We start from the raw sequence: 18,226 nt of genomic DNA, 5'->3' as shown, positions 1-18,226 counted from the left end.
ACCAATTTTAAGGACTGACAGGTAGAATGCAGTGAAATGTAACTGGTCGTCCTTCTATGCAATGAATTGAGACAGATATAGTCACTGCTTGTGATCTTTCCGCGTGGACTCATAGTAAATCAGCTTCCCTAAACTTCTCATGACACATCCGATTGAACACGCCCTTCCAATCTTTTCCCTCGGTCGGCTTCTCCACAGGACAACTAGTCTGCGCGTCAAGCAGATTCGTTCCTGGTGAGCAAAAGTCGTCATGACAATAACATATATCGTCACCAAAGTAATTTATCTCCTCTGCCTTCAACAACAAAGTCGCTGCGAAAGACCGCACAGAAGCATCCCCCCAACGCTCATAATAAAAGCCTCCAAGCTTGTCGAGATGCTCCATCATATGCCTATACCTGTCTTCGCGGAAGAAATCCAAATCTGCAATTTCGAAATTGTTCCAGAAGTGGCAGAGATTCCATTCGTCGCCATACACATCGCGATAGGGTGCTAGACGCAACAGCCAGCGAATCGGAAGAGGTGCCCATGATGGGTCGACTAAGGCGTCCCAATATCGAGAAGGGGCTATTTTCATGCGGTCTTTGTAGTCGCTGACGACTCTGTAGAGACTACGGACTGTAGAGCCGACTTCTTGCAGTGCAATCGCATAGGCGTATCGTTTCTTTTCGCGTGACATGTATGCGAAAGGATCGAAGTTGATGGGACAAGTGAATGAGATACCAGGTTCAATGCGCCAGTACCATTTGTATGGTTGTATCGCAGGGTGATCGTAGAATTTTCTACACGAGTGTCAGTCGTGTGTATGAGGGGCCAGAGGTAAGAGATCTGACAGAGAGTAGAAGCGGCACATATGGTGGTAGCTTTCTTGTCCTGCATGAACGATTCCCCGATCTCCCTGCTCCTTGATCTGTATCCGAGCGGCATCTTGGTCGATATGATCTGGATAGCCCCACATCTCAGAGGAGATGGTGTCAAAGATGGCCTGCCCACTAATGACGCTCGAAACCCCGTGCATGAACTCCTCAGTCCAGGGCTCGTCATTAAGGAAGACAACTGGATAATGATATCGATGATTGAATTGTGTCTCAAACGATGTTAGTGCTTCCACAGCTTCATCGAGGTCACTGTTCCTGGCAAGCATGAGTATCGTTGCATTTTGTCCACCAATTAACGCATCATTGTCCATAGAGTGTTCATCTGTGCGACAATTCGATGACGGGGTCTTGTTGACATGTATCTGTGGTTGTTTTGTTGACAGACTTGACACATGGTACCAGATCTCAAGTAGAAATACTAGGCAGACGGCAATGGCGTATCGCTTCACAGTGCCGTTCACTGAGCATGAGAGTAATTTCATGATGGGGCCTTATGAACAAAAGAAGGAGAGATCAGTCGGAGAGGCAAGAACGAAAGATCCAGCCTACATGAAGTGCAGCTCCTTCAGGATGCATCATAACTTATCCTAGACAAATCACTGGGGCGCAAGTGAAGGATTCCTTGGTCCGCGCTGGAATCGGTCATCGTACATGTCTTTCGAAGGCATATTGCATTGAGCGCGACTCCACTCCAATATGGCGTTCAAGTGTTTGGTGTTCTTGGCTGGAAGGCCCTGTTCCAATCCACTATACGCGCTTTCGGTCGGAGAGTTCTGGCAGGCCATGCGACTATTCAGCGCTTGCTCGCTCTCAAGATCTGAGGATCAGAAAGCATGCCGATATGACGATGAGCCATTGGAGATTGCGCGTGCAGGACGAGTCAACGACGGAAATAAACAAGAACAGAACGTGGCTGAGATGGCTTGGCTGGCGGCCTGGCCAGAAGGAGTAGATCTGAGATTCGATAAGATGACGGTCTGATCCTACACGAATTCATCCACCGCCGCACAAGCTGAATTTCTATACCTGCATCCTTCACCTTTGGCCAACGAGAAAGTACAGACAGTCTCTGAAGCGTAGTTCTTGCCAGGTTACATGCATTCTTTCCCAACCCCACTCCTCTTTCGTGTTTGACATGCTTTAAGACAGCCTGGTGCACCCTTGATGGAGTCACGTCCGAGCCAAGAATTAATCTCAATCTACAAACAGAGCCAAGGTGAGGATCACCAATTGACATCTTAACATCTCTTCTCCGAGGACTTGGCACAACACGAATGAATCCATAGACGAATCCTTCGACTTGGCGAGTGGAGCCCCTCTGCCTGAAAAGGAATCAGATCTTGAATCATGGTCCCGGGCACAATATGGAGACATCAAGGGGTTGCGAAATGTCTTTCCACTGGTTGACGTCAAGGGGTTTGGACGCTCATATACATTCTGATGATGCTGGCTACGCATCGATACCAGAAGAGTCCGTTCCGCTGGAGTTTCGAGACGTGGCTGTCTTGTCCGATATTACAATGCTTGATAGCTGGTATTCAGCTATTTTCGAGCACTCGCCGTTCCGGCAGATGATGCAACCTTTGCAGCTTTTCTCCCGACTGTATCCTGAATTTGACCATTATTGGCAGCTGGAGATGGATGTCCGTGGAACTCAGCACGTCGGACAGATCTTGGATGCGTTTGACAAGTTTGGTGAAGACCAGCCGCGAAAACAATCTCATGAACGTGCTAGCTGGGCATAGATGCCAAAATTTCAGGGCACGTATGCGGACTGCACACAAAAAGTCGACTTAGCAATGCCTAGCGACACAGGTACTTGGGGCCCCATGTGTATTGGGAAAGAGATTTCGCCCATTAATCCCAAGCCACCATCGCCCAAGCCTGATGACACTCGAAGTGGGGTGTCGGAGAGCCTGCAGACCTGCTACTCCCCAACACTCTGATGGATGTGCGAAGGTTGGAAGACAGGCCGTTTAAGCATTGGCACTACGGCTTCACGGATCTCCCTTATTGGCACACTCCCCCTGCACAAGGACGAGCGAGCTGGAACTTGTTGAATGCAATACACCAGCTCAGTCAAGACAAGAACGGCGAATACCTTCGGAGACCACACTGCCTTCATTCGTTCTCTGGCATGGTCTCAAGCTCTTCGGTCTCCCTCTGCCAATCTTCCAGGATCCCGAGAGGAACAGAGTTGAGCTGAATTTTGTACTCAATGGTCGAGACATGGAACAATTTCCGGACGGCTTTGCGAATGGACCTGTGAATACAAGGGAAGCACCATTTGGCTTCTTCGTGCGCGGAAAGAGCTTCGATTGGGTGAGTCCGATGCCGGATCGAACCATGGCATCTTGGAAAGGTGAGGAGCCACCGGACGACAACATGCCAAAAGTGCTTGTCGAAAGAGATGGCAAGATCTATGCACCAGCGATGTTCATGCATCCGAGGAAAACCAACTTCTACAGGTCTAACTAGACTGGAGTTAATGCTTTCGGAACCCAAAATTTGGCATGACATTCTAGTGAACACATGCAGTCCTCACTGAAACAAATTCTAATGTTCGTCGCTGTGACAGATCGAAGCATGTTGCGAGCAGATATGATTTTTTTCTCGAGTCTGTTCAATAGCATAATATCAATTGTACCAAATGCCTGAGGCCATACGAGTCATCCTTGATTTAGCCGAGCAGCCGAAGCTCCAAACATCTCCGACAACGCTGGCTTGCAGGGCTGAGATGTCACTCATGCAGCTTGGCTAAACACGGCTCATGCAACCACCAAGGTAGGATTCAACAGAATTTTTGCATGCTGCTTTTGAGTCACGATACGTGAACATACATATACATCACATGCCACCCTGAGAAGTAACTCTAAGCTGTCGTGAGTACCTGTGCATCCACCACCAGAAGAAGGAATTTCTTGCCTCAGGCACTCGGTGCGAAACAACAATGTCGCGACCATCAGAACCTCAACCGCAGGAGAAAACACCACCCAGAATCTCCGCCGAGACATCGACAACCGATGCATCAGGATCCAAAGATGAAGCCCTCGCCCTCGCCGGCGAAACAGCACGAACAATAGATCCAGCGCTCGAACGTCGCGTCCTCAGGAAAATCGACCTGTTTCTTATGCCAGCAATGGTCATCGGCTATGGCCTCGTCTACTACGATAAAGCTATCTTGGGTAGTGCGGTACTCTTTGGCATGACCACAGATCTACACCTTACTGTTGTCGATCACTCGACAAAGCCGCCGACGACTAATACAGACCGCTTGAGTTGGGCGACTTCGTTGTTCTATTTCGGTATGCTTGCTGGTTTGTATCCTATGAGTTTTTTACTGCAAAAGTTCAATATCGGAAGGATTCTTGGTCCCATTGTGGTGCTCTGGGGCGGCATTTGTATGTGTACTGCTGCAGTACATGATTGGCGTGGTCTATTCATCCAAAGATTCTTCCTGGGGTTTGTGGAAAGTATCATTCCTACTGGCTTTTCTTGCATTGTTTCCAGCTATTATACCCAACGCGAACAGACGTTTCGACAGGCCTGGTGGTTCTCTGGCACAGGACTCTTCACCATCATTGGAAGTGCGTTGAATTATGGCTTTGGCCAGATTACTGGAGGTGATTTGAGACGCTGGCAGTATATTTACCTGCTTGCTGGAGCTCTGACAATCATCTTTGGTGGTTGGTGTTTCTTGGTGCCGAATTCGCCGGTTAGTGCTTGGTTCTTAACGCCAGAAGAGCGTATTGTTGCTGTGGAGAGGTTGCGCAAAGGACAGACGGGAGTGAGGTGCAAGGAGATCAAGATGTACCAGATCAAAGAGGCTCTGCTGGATATCAAGGTCTACCTGATCTTCATCATGATGGGTTGCGCATACACTGTCAATGGCGCAGTAGCTGGATTTGGACCTTTGATCGTCAGCACCTTTGGCTGGAACACTCTGCAATCCATCCTGCTGCAATTTCCTGTTGGTGGTATTAGTTGGTTAGGGATCTTGCTGGCTGGTTTCATTCCACTCTACGTCAGAAACGTCAGAGTCATTATTCTGGTCCTCTGCTGTCTGCCAGTCATCGTCGGTTGCGCATTGATCTGGAAAGCAGACTGGACACATCATGCCGCCGCTCCAGTGGTCGGCTACTCTATCATCGGTTTCTTCGGTCCCGTCGTCTCATTGATCATCGCCTTGGGAATGTCGAATGTGGCAGGCGCGACAAAGAAGAGTTTCATGTCCGCTGCCATCTTTGTTGCTTATTGTGTTGGCAACATTGTCGGCCCGCAGATGATCAAGAGTCAGACTCGTCGCAAACACTATCCCGAGCTATGGACTGGGCTGATTATCTTCTACTGCATCACCATTGCTGCCTCTTGTGCTTTGTACTACGTTATGTGGCGCGAGAACAAGAGAAGAGATGGGCTTGATCTCGATGAAGATGCTGATCGACTTGCATTCAGAGATCTCACTGACAAGGAGAACCTCCACTTCCGATACGTTCTGTGAGCGATCGATGGGAGTCTACCAGAAATTGACGCATTTGAAGAGATCATAATCCAAAGCATGTCATATTGTATCGTCTACATCTATCTATGTAGGTCCAGAAGTTCCAACGGTGTATCCTCCTTCCCAACGAAGGGGCTTTCCCAAGTCATTAATTTTCGAGCATTTACTCGTCGTTGCAAAGGACGTAACGGTAACGGGCCTTGCCTGCCTCCATGTCGACAATAGCCTTGTTGGCTTCCTTCATGGAGCGCTTCTCAATCCAAGGGTGGATCTTCTGGTCAGCTGCCAACTTCAACATCTCGTTGATCTCGTCAGGGGGACCAATAGCGCTACCGCCGACCTTGATACCATTCATGATCAGAGTGAAGGCGTTGATGTTGGGAAGCTCTCCAGCGTCAGGAGCTCCGACCTGGATAAGAGTGCCTCTGGTCTTCAGCAGGGAGACGTAGCCATCAAGAGGCATCTTTCCGCTGGAAACGGTACTGACAATCAAGTCAAGAGTGCGGCGGTTGTTTTGTGCCCAGTCCTTGTCGTCGTCGGTAGCGATGTATCTGTCGGCACCAAGCTTGAGAACCTCGTCCTTCTTGCTTGCCTTGCGAGAGATACCGACAACCTCGTCGGCTCCAAGGGCCTTGGCGAAAAGAACACCGAAGTGACCGAGACCACCGACACCAACAATACCGACCTGTCGAGTTTTAGTAGGGGCCTTTTCATCTTTGCCGATTTTTGAAGCTCACCTTCTTGCCAGGTCCACAACCATAGTTCTTCAGCGGCGAGTAAACAGTGACACCACCACAAAGCATAGGAGCAGCCTCAGCACTATCAAGCCCATCGGGAATCTTGAAGACAAAGTTTCCAGGGTGACGAGCGTAGGTAGCATAACCACCGTAAGACTTGCCGCTGCCATCCTTGTACTTGTCGCCGTATGTGTTGGTGCCGTACAAGCAGTGGTTCTGTTCGCCATTCTTGCAGTCCTCGCATTTTCCGCAGCTGTGGGATTGGGCGCCGACACCGACTATGGAGATTTTAGTATTGAACTGGCAGGACACTGTCGTTCATGGAAAACATACCTCTGTCGCCGACCTTGACGTGCTTGACGTTGCTTCCGACCTTTACGGCCTTGCCGACAATTTCGTGGCCAACACAGCAAGCTGAGGAGATTGTGAGCCAATGCGACCAAGATCGTGCGTCGCAGCCAGCAGGAACTTACGGTAAGGTGTCTCGCCCCAGCCACTCTTCAATGTGTGAAGGTCAGAACCGCAAATACCACAGTGGGAGACCTTGATGTCGACGTCGTCCTCGCCTTGCCATAGTCAGTCGCAATCCCGCCAGACCAAACACAATCCACTCACTCCACTTCTTGGGCTCGAATTCACCCCACTTCATGTTGCCCTTGACGGACTCGGCATCATGGCCGAGCCAGCCTTCAAACTTGTAATCGGTTCCAGACATATTTGCGATGAATTTGATGTATGTGTTGGTTGCAATTGAAGGGCAAGAGCAGTTCGAGAAGCAAAGGGGCCTGTTTCTTATGTATTCCGCAGCTTCCCTAGCTTCAACAGCTGGTGATCTCATCTGCAGAAGCATAAATCTAGAGCTTTCATGGCCGGAGATTAGTCTATGGCCGTCCAGATTTGCCTCGGATTGCGACGGAGTATGTCACTTGCGGGTCATGAATTGTCTTGTAGAGGAAGGTCATGATGCTTTGCAGCGGAGTTAAGAGATTTGATCATGATGATAAGGTGGACTTTGCCCTTATCGTTAACGCCGATGACGTAGCCAATTCAAATCGTTCAGATGTCTGGTCGTCGGCCGAAACACACATCTCCATGCGCTTGAAACAAGACGAGTTGCATCAGCTCTGCTTCCAGCAGCCGAGACCGTGTTCTTGAGCTCGAGAAGATTCTCAAAGGATTGTCATATCGAGGATGAACCGATCTACTTGATACGCCAGACGAGTTCAAGACCAGGGTGATACCATTTACATCGTTTCACGAGCGAGTTTCAGTGTCGCGGTATAAGTCCAGGTACATGCTAATTCTGGAAAGATGGTTATTGGGATTATGGTTGAATCCTTCGCGCCAATGATCCTTCGCAAGAGATTGTGTGTATGGGTGCATGAATATGCAGTCAGCAGAAATCCTTCAGAAGACCCCGCTCTACGAGTTGCATATTGCAAATCTGTGTGGAGTTGAGCATGGCACAACAATATTCGATGAACCAGACCTCTCAAAACTTCAAAGCAAAGATCCAATCTATTCATCAGATCCCATAGAAACTCCCTCTATCCACTCAAGAAGCATTATGAACCGAACTACCTGCCGACCACCCCCTCAGCTTCTTTCCATAAAAGTACAAAGGCACTGCGCCGAAAAGCATACAGCCAAGACTCAAAGCAGCGATAGTCATAAGGGGACCGACATAACCAATTTCCACAATCCAGTCATTGAGGAATTTACTCATTCCATAACCCCACACGTTCTTGAAAACGGTGGCACAGACAAGAAATTCGCCCGCGGCGGGTTTGTAACAATCGACCTGGCAGAGGAAAAAGGTTAGTAAGGTGGAAAGAAAAGAAAAGGTAAGAGGTGATACTCACAACGTAGGTGATGGCGATGCCTGACACAGCGGCGACCTGGATACCAATGAGGGTAAAGCCGACTATAACGACTACTTCCCAAGGCCATCCGTGCTGGAACCCGACGCTGAGGAGAACGGACCCAATGATGGTGCAAACAGCGAAAGGCAACAGAGCCGGTAAACGCATCTCAGGCTCTCGGACGCCATTGTTGCGGGTGGTCGCTCGTTGAGAGACCCAGTCACTGAGCGGACCAGCCGTGAGAAGCGAGATGCAAACACCGACAAAGAAAGCCAGGTTCGTGTAACCGACGTTTGCAGGACTGAAATTGTATGGGGGAGCGCCAAGGGCTTGTGACTGTATGAGGTTGATCATGAGATAGCAGGATGCGGAAAGCATAAACTGAAGGGCGCCCCAGAGAACGATAGGGAATCGTGCTAGCTTGAAGGGCAGGATGAGAGCCTCCAATACAGGCTCATGCGCTTTCCATCCTACGAGGGGCAGCATTTGGGTTTTGTTCGGCTTGCCCGAACTGCATTCTTCATAGGGATCGTCGTTGTATGGGGCTGTTGAACGGGCTTGCTCAACTCCATCAATCTTCTCTGTCTTGGTGACCATCGTGTCCTCCTTCAAGGACGAATCGCTGGTTGGGGTTGGTACATCGCCGCTCGGCGTGGAGGAACCTCTCCGGTCCCACTTCGTCTCAGGCAAGAAGAACATGATCCATACGATGGTGAAGGCTGAGATGGCAGTGGTGACCCACCAGAAACTCTGCCAGCCGTAGTCTTGGGAAGTGACGCCAGCCAGGATCGGTCCAATCTATCTCTTGTCAGTTCACCTTACGAAGGAAAAGCACTGGGAGTGACTGACCATCAACCCACTCCAGAAGGACCACTGGTACAGTCCCATCCAACGCCCACGTTCGTGGAGAAATGAGATGTCAGCGATAATAATTGGGCCTAGAGTTTCACCAGGCGAAGCACCAATACCACAAAGGATAGAGGCACCGAGGAACGAGTTGTAAGTGGTAGCTCTGGCTCTCCAAATGCACGAAGCCATGGTGATGAGCGTGGTTATGATTGCAACTGGCCGCCTGCCCAGGCCACGGGACAATGGCACCCAAATGAAGTTCGTGAATCCCAGGATCAGGATCGAGACGCCAACAAAGTTGATGACTGCTGGCAGCGACGAATCAAAGTCCTTCATATAGTAAGGCACCTGAGGAGCCAGAGACAACGGACCGACGCCATAGTTGAAGGTGCAAAGCGCCATGGAGCTCATGGTGAGCCACTTCCACGCTCGACTCCAGTTCAGCGGATCGTTAGGATCATTCGAGGGCTGTGGCACGAGCGTGTGCTTCCCTGCATGCTTCAAGTGAACATCGGCGACTATATCACAACATCAATGAGCAAAGACAAGCATCACAGGAGATAGGCGAGCTTCAACATACCGTCCGTCATGATTTCTGTTCCAGGATAGACCACAACTCCCAGCACCTCTTGTGCTGTCCCCCGCAGCCTTTCGCCAGATACGACTTGAGCCATCTTGACGGAGTATCAATAACAAATGCTGATTCTGCTCAAGTTTAGAAGTATCAATGTGAGCATGTCAAAGGAGGTCTTGACAAGACTATATCTACCCCATGGAGTCGAGTGTGGGGTACCTCCCAGCACAGCCAGAGCGATCGTCAAGCCAAACCAAGCGATCAAATCATATCGGGCGGCAGTTCCAGAAAAGGAATGGTATTGACATGCATGCGACGAGCATTGGAACTATACCCCGCGAACCTTACGACATAGATGCAACGGCACTTGGAGGAAGAAGAAATCGGCAGAGATGTGTCCAATCGTGTTGTTGGCTAGACTTGTCTTCAGCAACAGCAGTCCAAGATCGGCAGTTGCAGAATCTCACTGAACCAGGCAAGTATTGGAGAAGAACACATCTGCCGGCGGCGAGGTTGAAAGAAGGTTTAGATATAGCCAGTGAATGGCGTAGGTCACGACCCAGGGTAGCTGATCTAGTATCCAGCTAATGAGCTCGAAAGGTCGTGGTCCTGTAGGAGGATCTGAAGGCCATAATGTGAAGTGTTGTTGGGTCATCGGGGCGTCGATAAACCCAGGGATCCAGTGACTTGAGCATCAATATGTCGTCGATTGGCCAAAGTCACAACATCGAATATGTTCGCGCAAGTATAAGGCTTGATGCTTGACGGAACCTTGTTAGAGCATGTGGCTTCCGGAAGATGAACGATCCGTTCTTGATGCACTTGTAAACGACAGTCTTGGCACTTCCTGATTAGTACTTGCCGCCTCTAAGATGAGCTCAGGATATGGAGTTAGAGAGTATGTATCGGCTGACGAGGGAAGTAAAGGGAAACGACGGCCAGCTTGATGACCCACACCTTGATGGATCATCTCTGCAACCGCGACCAAGGTAAAGCTGCTGTCGAAGCATGGACAATCTGTTGACCTAAATGTTGGAGATGACGGGATTGACGAGCCATGGTCATGAAGCTTCTACGCGCGTCACATCCCTGGGTCTCTTGCAGTGCTAGACTTAGGGCTCAGCTGGTAGTGGTAGAATGTTGTCTTGCGATAGCATCTCCCATGTCGTTTTTACCACATCTGAACTGCCGCCCTCGGACATCCGACTGAGTTCGCAACGCTCCAGTGCGGATGAGTTTCAGGAGGAGGTGAAGTGACTGATGGCGGGGTAGGGCGCATATTCAGAGAACAGTAGAACAGAAGCCAAGACTCTAGACCACCAGACAATAAAATAGACGTTGTACGAAACAAACCCTGGAGGCGATTGATTCCCTTCGAATGCTCGATGTATAGACGAGACTACGACGCTGCTAGAATAGCAAGCTACAACCTCAGTCCACATCCTCATCCACAGCCTTATTGGTATCCTCCAATGCCTTCATGAACTCATCTATCTCCTTTGGGTCTGTGAGCGCTAACACACCTCCTCCTTTCACATCGATTCCCTTCATACCCACCTCTTTGCCTACAAGGTTTCTGCCTACCTTGCCTGGTCCGATGCCTATCCACCTCTTGACTTTGTGTTGTTGATGCAAGAATACAATGCTTTGGTGCCATAGCACTGGCTCGGCGGCTGAGCGGGCAACAAGGTCGATGAGTTCTTCAGCGGAAGAAAAGGGCTTCGCTGTTACGTTGGAGATACAATAGAGGGTGTTAGGAGGATCGAAAGTGACGGCACCGGGCTCTCGTAGCAGTTTCTGCATCAATTCGACTGTAGGCTGCATGAGCGGAGAATGGAACGGGCTATCTGCCTTCAGCCGCACTGCCCGAGGGTCATGGCTGTCAAACTGGCTGATATGTTTCAGCACCGTGTTGATATGCGCAATGTCTCCACTCAACACAAATTGCGTCTTGGAATTGATGTTTGCAACGTTGGCGCGCAAGTCTGGGTTCTTTTCGAGATGGCGGGTAATGGCATCAAGGGTTGCATCGCGTTGATCAGGCTCACAAACCAGCGCTACCATTCCCATCTCAGCTTGTGTAGAGGCTGAGCATTCGGCCATAACTTCGCCTCTTCGCCGCACCATCTTGAGCGCAGAAGCAAATTGCAAGTTTCCCGCTGCAACCAGAGCTGCAAACTCGCCTAGACTGTGGCCAAGCGTCACATCTACTGTTTCTTTTATGTTGAAGCCAAACTCTTTCTCAAGGATGCGTAGGACCAGGACGGATGTGGCCATGATGGCAGGTTGGGCGTTCTGAGTGGCGGTAAGCTCGGCATTAGTGCCCGAAGAGATGAGAGACGTCAAAGAGGGAGAGATGGCGAGGGTATGGTCGATCTCCTCTAGGATTGGTTTGACGGTAGATGGGAAGGCCTCCAGCCAGGGGTCCAGCATGCCGACACGCTGGACGCCCTGGCCGGGAAAGAAGAGGGCAGTTCTCGGTCGGGACGGCCGTGATGTGTATGTCCTTGTTGATGTATGCGTTGGCGTATGTGTTGATGTGTGCGTCCTTGATCTTCCTCCCCTCGAAGCCTGGAAGAGGCGTCCTCCGGCTGTGACTCTCATGATGATTGTCTTGAGCGCGCGAGAGTTGTGTATGCTGCTCTGTCCTGGCGCATCTCCCTCCGGCGTAGCTATGGATGGACGTGGCGCAAGTGATCACGTTGTTAATGATGCTACTCGGAATTGGGAATTACATGTTAGAGGGCAGCTTGGACGAATAAGCCTCACAAGCCGAGGTAGGGAATGATCGATGCTGGCACACCGCACCCATGTCCGCGGGCGCAACAGCTTTCCCCACGTCTGCTCATTTCTGGGGGCAGCGGCCACCTTCGGCTTTACCATTTTCTACACACATATATACAACCCCAGAGGCCCCAGTCTCAGACACTCAGGGCTCCTTCGAGAGTCAGTCATCAAGAACACGAGAACACAGCCAAGTCAAACGAGGTAGGTTGTAATAGAAAAAGGGATATCATAACATTTCGTTTCTAAAAAGAGTCCTGCAATCATACAAGCCATGCTTGATGTGCAGGACACAGGTATCAAAAGGGGGAATCTTGTTTTTTTTGGTTCGTAGCAGCACAGGATACTAATGGCAGGGATGCGCAATGCATTTACCACCAGTCACCCTGGTCGTGCATGGCCTGAGCGACCTTCTTGAAGCCAGCGATGTTGCTGCCGGCAACCAGCGAAGGGAACTCGCCCTCGGCAGGAGTAACGTACTCCTTGGCAGTCTCGAGGCCGTTCTCGAAGCAGTTCTTCATGATCTGCTTGAGCTTCTCGTCGACCTCCTCGGTGGTCCACTTCAGGCGCTGCGAGTTCTGGGCCATTTCGAGACCGGAGACGGCGACACCACCAGCGTTGGCGGCCTTGCCAGGGGCGTACCAGATGGCAGAGCCCTTCTTCTCCTTTCTCGAGGCCTCGAAGATGTCAATGGCCTCCTGGGTGCAACCCATGTTGGAACCCTCGGCGATGAACTTGGCACCCTGCGAGATGAGAGCCTCAGCCTCGTCGGCAGAGACCTCATTCTGGGTAGCTGAAGGAAGAGCAACGTCGACCTTACCGCAGTGCTTCCAGGGACGGGCACCCTCAATGTACTTGAACTGGCTGCTGTACTCGGAGCTGCTGGACAGCTCGGTGAGAGCCTTGCGGTTGAGCTTGAGGTCGGCAATAACGTTGATGATCTCAGGGGTGAAGCCCTTCTCGCTGGTAGCGATGATGGCACCCTTGGAGTCGGAGAGCGAGGTGACGGTACCGCCGAGCTCAATGACCTTGAGGGCGGCGTACTGAGCGACGTTACCGGAACCGGAGATGGCAACGCGCTTGCCGGCGAACGACTCCTTGCCGCCAGAGGCGTACTGAATCATGTGCTCAACGTAGTAGACGAGACCGTAACCAGTGGCCTCGGGACGGATCAAAGAACCACCCCAGTTGCCGCCCTTGCCAGTGAGGATACCCTCCCACTGGTTGCGGATGGACTTGTAGGCACCGAACATGTAACCGACCTCACGGCCACCAACACCAATGTCACCGGCGGGAACATCAGTGTCAGCACCAATGTGTCTGCTCAACTCCTTCATGAAGGCGTAGCAGAAGCGACGGATCTCGTTGTCAGACTTGCCCTTGGGGTCGAAGTCGGCACCACCCTTACCACCACCCATGTTCACTGGAGACGACTGTTAGCCTCTGGAAACTGTTGCTGCTTGCCTTGGAAGACTACTCACGGCCAGTAAGAGCATTCTTGAAGATCTGCTCGAAACCCAAGAACTTGAGAATGGAAAGGTTGACGGAAGGGTGAAGACGGAGACCACCCTTGTAAGGACCGAGGGCAGAGTTGTACTGGACACGGTAACCACGGTTGACCTGGACCTCGTTCTTGTCGTTCTCCCAGACGACACGGAACTGAATGACACGCTCGGGGACGGCAGCGATCTGGAGAGCACGCTTGTACTCGGGGTTCTTCTCGAAGAGAGTCGAGTTCTCAAGGGTCGAGGCAAGCTCTGTGCGAGTCAAGTCAGTTCTGGCAACCTTGATGGGGAAGCAATTGAAATGCTTGGTGGGTGAGACATACCCTTGTAGGCCTGCTCGAACTCGGGCTCAGAGGGAAGGTTCGACATTGTGTATGGTCTGTGAGTATAGGTGTGAAGGAGAGTAGGAGGGAGAGATGAGGATGGGAAAAAAGTCAAGAATAAATCGAGGGCAAGGTCGGATAGATAAAGAGTCGCAGGGTATGGAGACTATGGGCGGCCGGCGAGGGTTGAGAAAAGTAATTGTGTACCGTCAAATGCAGCCCCACGCAGCGCGACGGCGAAAAAGCATCACTCGTGGACTGTGCGTCACCATAGCAGAACCCTTGGTCCTTGGAGACGAGACGGAAGTGCTCGCGCAACAGGTGAAATCGCCACGGCTCTCGACCTCTGGCCTCTCATTCGCGTTGAGCAACTGTCGTTCACATGGCTAGCGCTGTACAGGGTAAACTCTCGTTCGCTTCCAGACTTGCCCGATGTCGGATCCTAGTTGGAGGGGCATTCGTGCCCGCCATATTTCCGAGGAAACTCGCACCACTCTCGTCTCAAGTGTGGGTTCCACTGCTATCTGAGTGGCTTGAAGGAATGATCATGACTACAGATCCTGTCATAGGCAACTACCATCTGCTGAAGGAGACAATTCAAGCCGCGAATGCTCTTGTCTATCAAGAAATTGTTTATTCGGGCGAGATGCCTCGGCCGGCGATCACAGCCGGATTTCTACCGCAGAAGCTTCCCCCACACTTTCGTGGATCTGACACGCGACGATGTCGCCGCATCTGCGGCTTGGCTTTCGGCGCGCTGCGTAATTGAAATCGAGTAAAGCCTGCACCTCAACAACTGATAAGGCTCCCTCACATTTGAGATAGCAACACTCCGACAGCGGTGCCAGGCGGGGATTTACGGCGCATCCGTCGGATCCCAGTCTGGAGAAAACAATGGCAAGTCAGCGAAATATCCCGGCAGATGACTCTTTTCCTCTTCAGTTCATCCTTAGCTGTCACCAGATACTCGTCCAGTCCGTCCATCTTGGCCATGTCGCTCTCATCAATCTCGAATCCTCCAATGTCGCCGTTTTGCACGATACGCTCCTTCTTGACGCTCTTGGGCAGCGGCACATAGCCATGCTGTACCGACCATCTCACCAGCAGTTGGCCTGGGTTGCAGTTATACTTCTTGCTGAGTTCGACAATGACGGGGTGCTTCATGCGTAGAGCGCGTGCCAGAGGAGCATATGCCTCGACCATAATGTCGTTCTTCTGGCAGAAAGAGGTGATGTCGGTGCGCGTGTTGAACGGGTGCACCTCGATCTGGTTCACAGCTGGAGGGATGCGCGGTTTCGAGTCGAGGAGCTCCTGCAGGTGCTGGACACCGTAGTTGCTGACACCACCGATCTTGATCTCACCATCCATTATGGCGTCTTCAACAGCGCGCCAGCTCTCCAGACGGGCCTTCTTTCCTCCATACGGGCTGTGCAAGAGAAAGAGGTCGATATACCCCAGGCCACACTCTTGCACGCTCTTCTTGATGCTCTTTCTTGCTGTGTTGTAGTCGCTGTTGCTCGCAAGCTTTGATGTGTAGTGAATGTCCTCGCGCTTGAGATTCGCAATGTTGTTTGGTGACTTGAGGAAGTCCGTCATGGCATTGCCAACCTCGCGTTCGTTGTGGTACATCTGGGCGCTGTCAACAGCAAGGTATCCGGCCTGTTTGCACCATCATCGTCAGCATTAGAGAAGCAGCAGTAATAGGTAATTGCAGACCTCGAGTGCCCATTTTGTAGCTTTTGTCGTCTCATTGCCAGATGTCAAGTATACGCCGAGGTGAATTTGCGGCATGGACAAACCATTGTTAAGCTGCGGCTCAGTGTAAGCTTAGACCTGGAGTTGACGCAACCGAAGAACGTGCCTTGACGCGGCTGGCGAGGTTGTACGTCTTTTGTGCCATCATTATATTCGTGTTATGTGAAGATTTTTGTATCCCTTTATACAAGAAAGCTGATTATGAAGTGCTCGCTGACAAGGAAGAAGTGCATGTACTTGAGACAGAGCATGACAACAATCTCCGTCAGATCTTCCATCGCTTTCGCATTGAGCACAGAGCCGCATCGTACATGACGTCTTACGCTATGCGATGCGCGTTTCGACTTTCCTGCGCACTTTCTCTCGTTTTGTGTCTGAAGCTCTCGACATGGACATTTGCACAAACAGACAATTGTCCTGACCAGCCTGAGCTAACAACTCTCTTGCCTGCTATTCCGGTCGTCGAGAGGCTCAAGATCAGTAATCTATGGAGGATCTGGTGGTTTATGAATTGCAGCAAGCACTGGCCCGCCAAGGACGCCACTGAGATGCATCTTCAGGGTCTCTTTTGCGCGAAGACCCTCGCAGGGCTCAATTCCACGATACACTGCCGCGACTGGATCCATCATTGTGCATGTTAAGTTTGATTCGGTCGCCTCCTTCTTCCTTGTCATGACATGGCGTGAGGTGTGTCTCTGCTGAAACAAAAAAACTGACAGTCAACCTCTTATCCGAGAGACTTACTTTGGCCTACTAGTATCACGATACACCTTCGGACCCCGCTATCTACCAAACTCCGCTACCGTTGTTCCTCTGTGCCTTCGGTTCGCCCTAGTATCAACTTACCACAAAAGGATATTTATAATTATAAAGACCGAGCACTACCCGCAATTTTTTTCCACACGTAAGTCTCCAACTCCAAGAAATACCTCATCTTCATTATGCCAATGCACCAAATGGCAGACGACGATACCATGTCTTACAACGGCAACTACAACAATCCGTCCTCGCGCTTCGGTCAGCGAGATCCGCCGCAACAGCAACAGCAACCACAGCAGCAAGGAACCCAGCAGAGCCGCCAGCTTCCTCAGGACCCACCGCTTACGACTTCACCAAATTTTGACATCCTGGATTGGCATCCAGCATATGAATCTTGCCAGCGTTATTTCCTTGACCACGCACAGCATGAAGCTGGTACTCAGGCATTATGCGCGTTGATCAACATCCGACTACCTTACCAATGGCCTCAAAATCCTGTCATGTCATCAAATCCACCCCCAAGCTCAGGAGCAAGCTCTGGCAGCGGAGGCCCATCATTCAACTTTAATCAATGGTCACGACCAAACTCTTCAGCCAACGGTCGTAGTCCACAGCAAGCGACCGCTTTTGTATCTCTAGTTCCTTACATTCGACGTCTAGTCATCACTGGATTTGACAAGCCGGGAATCTTACATGGCTTCTTCGGCGATGCGTACCAAGCGGGCATCACACCCATGCAAGACTGCGAACGTCGCAACTATCTCTTTGCCGCCAAGCACGGCGGTTGGCGGACCTGCAAGAAGCAATACGATATGAATCCTGAAGAAACGGTCCCTTTCTTGAAGCCGTTGCAGAGCATTCGTGACGAAGAATTGGAGGCTGCGGAGAAGAGTTGGAGTTCTTGGTTGGCTATGGAGGATTGGATGATCGGTCCTCGTGCGCCTGATGAGGAGAATGGGCAAGACCAGTCAAACCAACGATCGAGACCTTGGGAGCGTGCAGGGGGTATGGCGGGATATGATTCGGGGCTTCCAGATGGCATTTGAGGTTTGCACAGCGCTACTTCTTACAGTTTTCCAGCGAGATACACATGACATGCATTTTATGTACCAACAGCGCGAACTTGTCTTGGGCGTGTCAGATGTTGGCGAGTCACATTTCTCTGCCTATAGAGGCTCTACGACAGAAGCTTATGCAGAACAGCTACACAACAGCACATGCCACTCTTCACGATTAGATTGGCATGAACGTCTCGCAAACAAGAATCTCAATTTTTAATGTCTCTCAAGACGATGAAGTGACTTCCGCTTTTGTGCTGGCTGTCGAGAGACCGTGCATCAAGCCTGCCCTGCCAAGACAAGTTCATGAGCTTTCAAACTTCCGACGATCCATCCGTTTGATTTCATCAACACCACCTCCACATAGACATTCATGATTGTCGCATCGCTTAATTCATTTCCATGCCGGTGACCCTCTTAGGAGAGTGGGAATCTCGGATATTCTTATGATGGATTCGGCCTCCGCCACCCATGCCGCTGAACAGTGGTCAACATTGTTCCGCACTTGCTTCGTTCATCGCATACCTGCTTCCCAACTTAACAAGCCATTCTCTGAGCTCTGGAGCACTCAACCTATCCCTGGTTCGCAACTGGCTAGTATCATATTCACTTCTGGAGCTTCCGGTATCGATCCTCTGATC

At 50.9% G+C, this 18,226-nt stretch overlaps 9 protein-coding genes across 9 annotated transcripts; 3 read left to right on the top strand and 6 right to left on the bottom strand.

The window, feature by feature from the left end:
* Positions 1-268: 268 nt before the first annotated feature.
* Positions 269-1,159, bottom strand: M437DRAFT_18730 (nucleotide-diphospho-sugar transferase; the record flags this gene model as incomplete). The annotated part of the gene is made up of 2 exons (XM_041018971.1): positions 269-782; positions 834-1,159. Coding segments are annotated over 2 exons (840 nt in total), but the record flags the coding sequence as incomplete, so codon positions are not given.
* Positions 1,160-2,242: 1,083 nt separating this feature from the next.
* On the top strand, positions 2,243-3,356 carry M437DRAFT_64171 (uncharacterized protein; the record flags this gene model as incomplete). The annotated part of the gene is made up of 2 exons (XM_041024375.1): positions 2,243-2,521; positions 2,958-3,356. 2 exons carry the CDS (start codon positions 2,243-2,245, stop codon positions 3,354-3,356), a joined length of 678 nt encoding a protein of 225 aa, XP_040881542.1.
* A 472-nt stretch (positions 3,357-3,828) lies between these two features.
* M437DRAFT_64170 (allantoate transport protein) lies at positions 3,829-5,379 on the top strand (the record flags this gene model as incomplete). Its single annotated transcript, XM_041024374.1, has 1 exon — positions 3,829-5,379. One exon carries the CDS (start codon positions 3,829-3,831, stop codon positions 5,377-5,379), a length of 1,551 nt encoding a protein of 516 aa, XP_040881541.1.
* Positions 5,380-5,542: 163 nt separating this feature from the next.
* Positions 5,543-6,831, bottom strand: M437DRAFT_43904 (putative zinc-binding alcohol dehydrogenase; the record flags this gene model as incomplete). Its single annotated transcript, XM_041020825.1, has 5 exons — positions 5,543-6,064; positions 6,117-6,394; positions 6,450-6,530; positions 6,590-6,682; positions 6,732-6,831. The coding sequence occupies 5 exons, from the start codon at positions 6,829-6,831 to the stop codon at positions 5,543-5,545; spliced, it is 1,074 nt and encodes a 357-aa protein (XP_040881540.1).
* An 840-nt stretch (positions 6,832-7,671) lies between these two features.
* M437DRAFT_43234 (MFS general substrate transporter) lies at positions 7,672-9,501 on the bottom strand (the record flags this gene model as incomplete). Its single annotated transcript, XM_041020708.1, has 5 exons — positions 7,672-7,917; positions 7,979-8,776; positions 8,850-8,851; positions 8,878-9,345; positions 9,408-9,501. The coding sequence occupies 5 exons, from the start codon at positions 9,499-9,501 to the stop codon at positions 7,672-7,674; spliced, it is 1,608 nt and encodes a 535-aa protein (XP_040881539.1).
* Positions 9,502-10,832: 1,331 nt separating this feature from the next.
* Positions 10,833-12,250, bottom strand: M437DRAFT_73478 (FabD/lysophospholipase-like protein; the record flags this gene model as incomplete). Its single annotated transcript, XM_041026032.1, has 2 exons — positions 10,833-11,907; positions 12,171-12,250. 2 exons carry the CDS (start codon positions 12,248-12,250, stop codon positions 10,833-10,835), a joined length of 1,155 nt encoding a protein of 384 aa, XP_040881538.1.
* A 306-nt stretch (positions 12,251-12,556) lies between these two features.
* On the bottom strand, positions 12,557-14,059 carry M437DRAFT_43335 (glutamate dehydrogenase; the record flags this gene model as incomplete). Its single annotated transcript, XM_041020728.1, has 3 exons — positions 12,557-13,608; positions 13,667-13,942; positions 14,014-14,059. 3 exons carry the CDS (start codon positions 14,057-14,059, stop codon positions 12,557-12,559), a joined length of 1,374 nt encoding a protein of 457 aa, XP_040881537.1.
* Positions 14,060-14,823: 764 nt separating this feature from the next.
* Positions 14,824-15,804, bottom strand: M437DRAFT_73476 (Aldo/keto reductase; the record flags this gene model as incomplete). Its single annotated transcript, XM_041026031.1, has 3 exons — positions 14,824-14,895; positions 14,941-15,672; positions 15,730-15,804. The coding sequence occupies 3 exons, from the start codon at positions 15,802-15,804 to the stop codon at positions 14,824-14,826; spliced, it is 879 nt and encodes a 292-aa protein (XP_040881536.1).
* Positions 15,805-16,826: 1,022 nt separating this feature from the next.
* On the top strand, positions 16,827-17,510 carry M437DRAFT_10110 (uncharacterized protein; the record flags this gene model as incomplete). Its single annotated transcript, XM_041018546.1, has 1 exon — positions 16,827-17,510. A coding segment is annotated over one exon (684 nt), but the record flags the coding sequence as incomplete, so codon positions are not given.
* Positions 17,511-18,226: the final 716 nt, after the last annotated feature.

This window comes from Aureobasidium melanogenum (genome assembly GCF_000721775.1).
Source record: "Aureobasidium melanogenum CBS 110374 unplaced genomic scaffold scaffold_5, whole genome shotgun sequence".
Lineage (NCBI taxonomy): Eukaryota > Fungi > Ascomycota > Dothideomycetes > Dothideales > Saccotheciaceae > Aureobasidium > Aureobasidium melanogenum.
The sequence above is the reverse complement of the archived record's forward strand: the minus strand, read 5'-3'. Positions and strand labels throughout refer to the sequence as shown.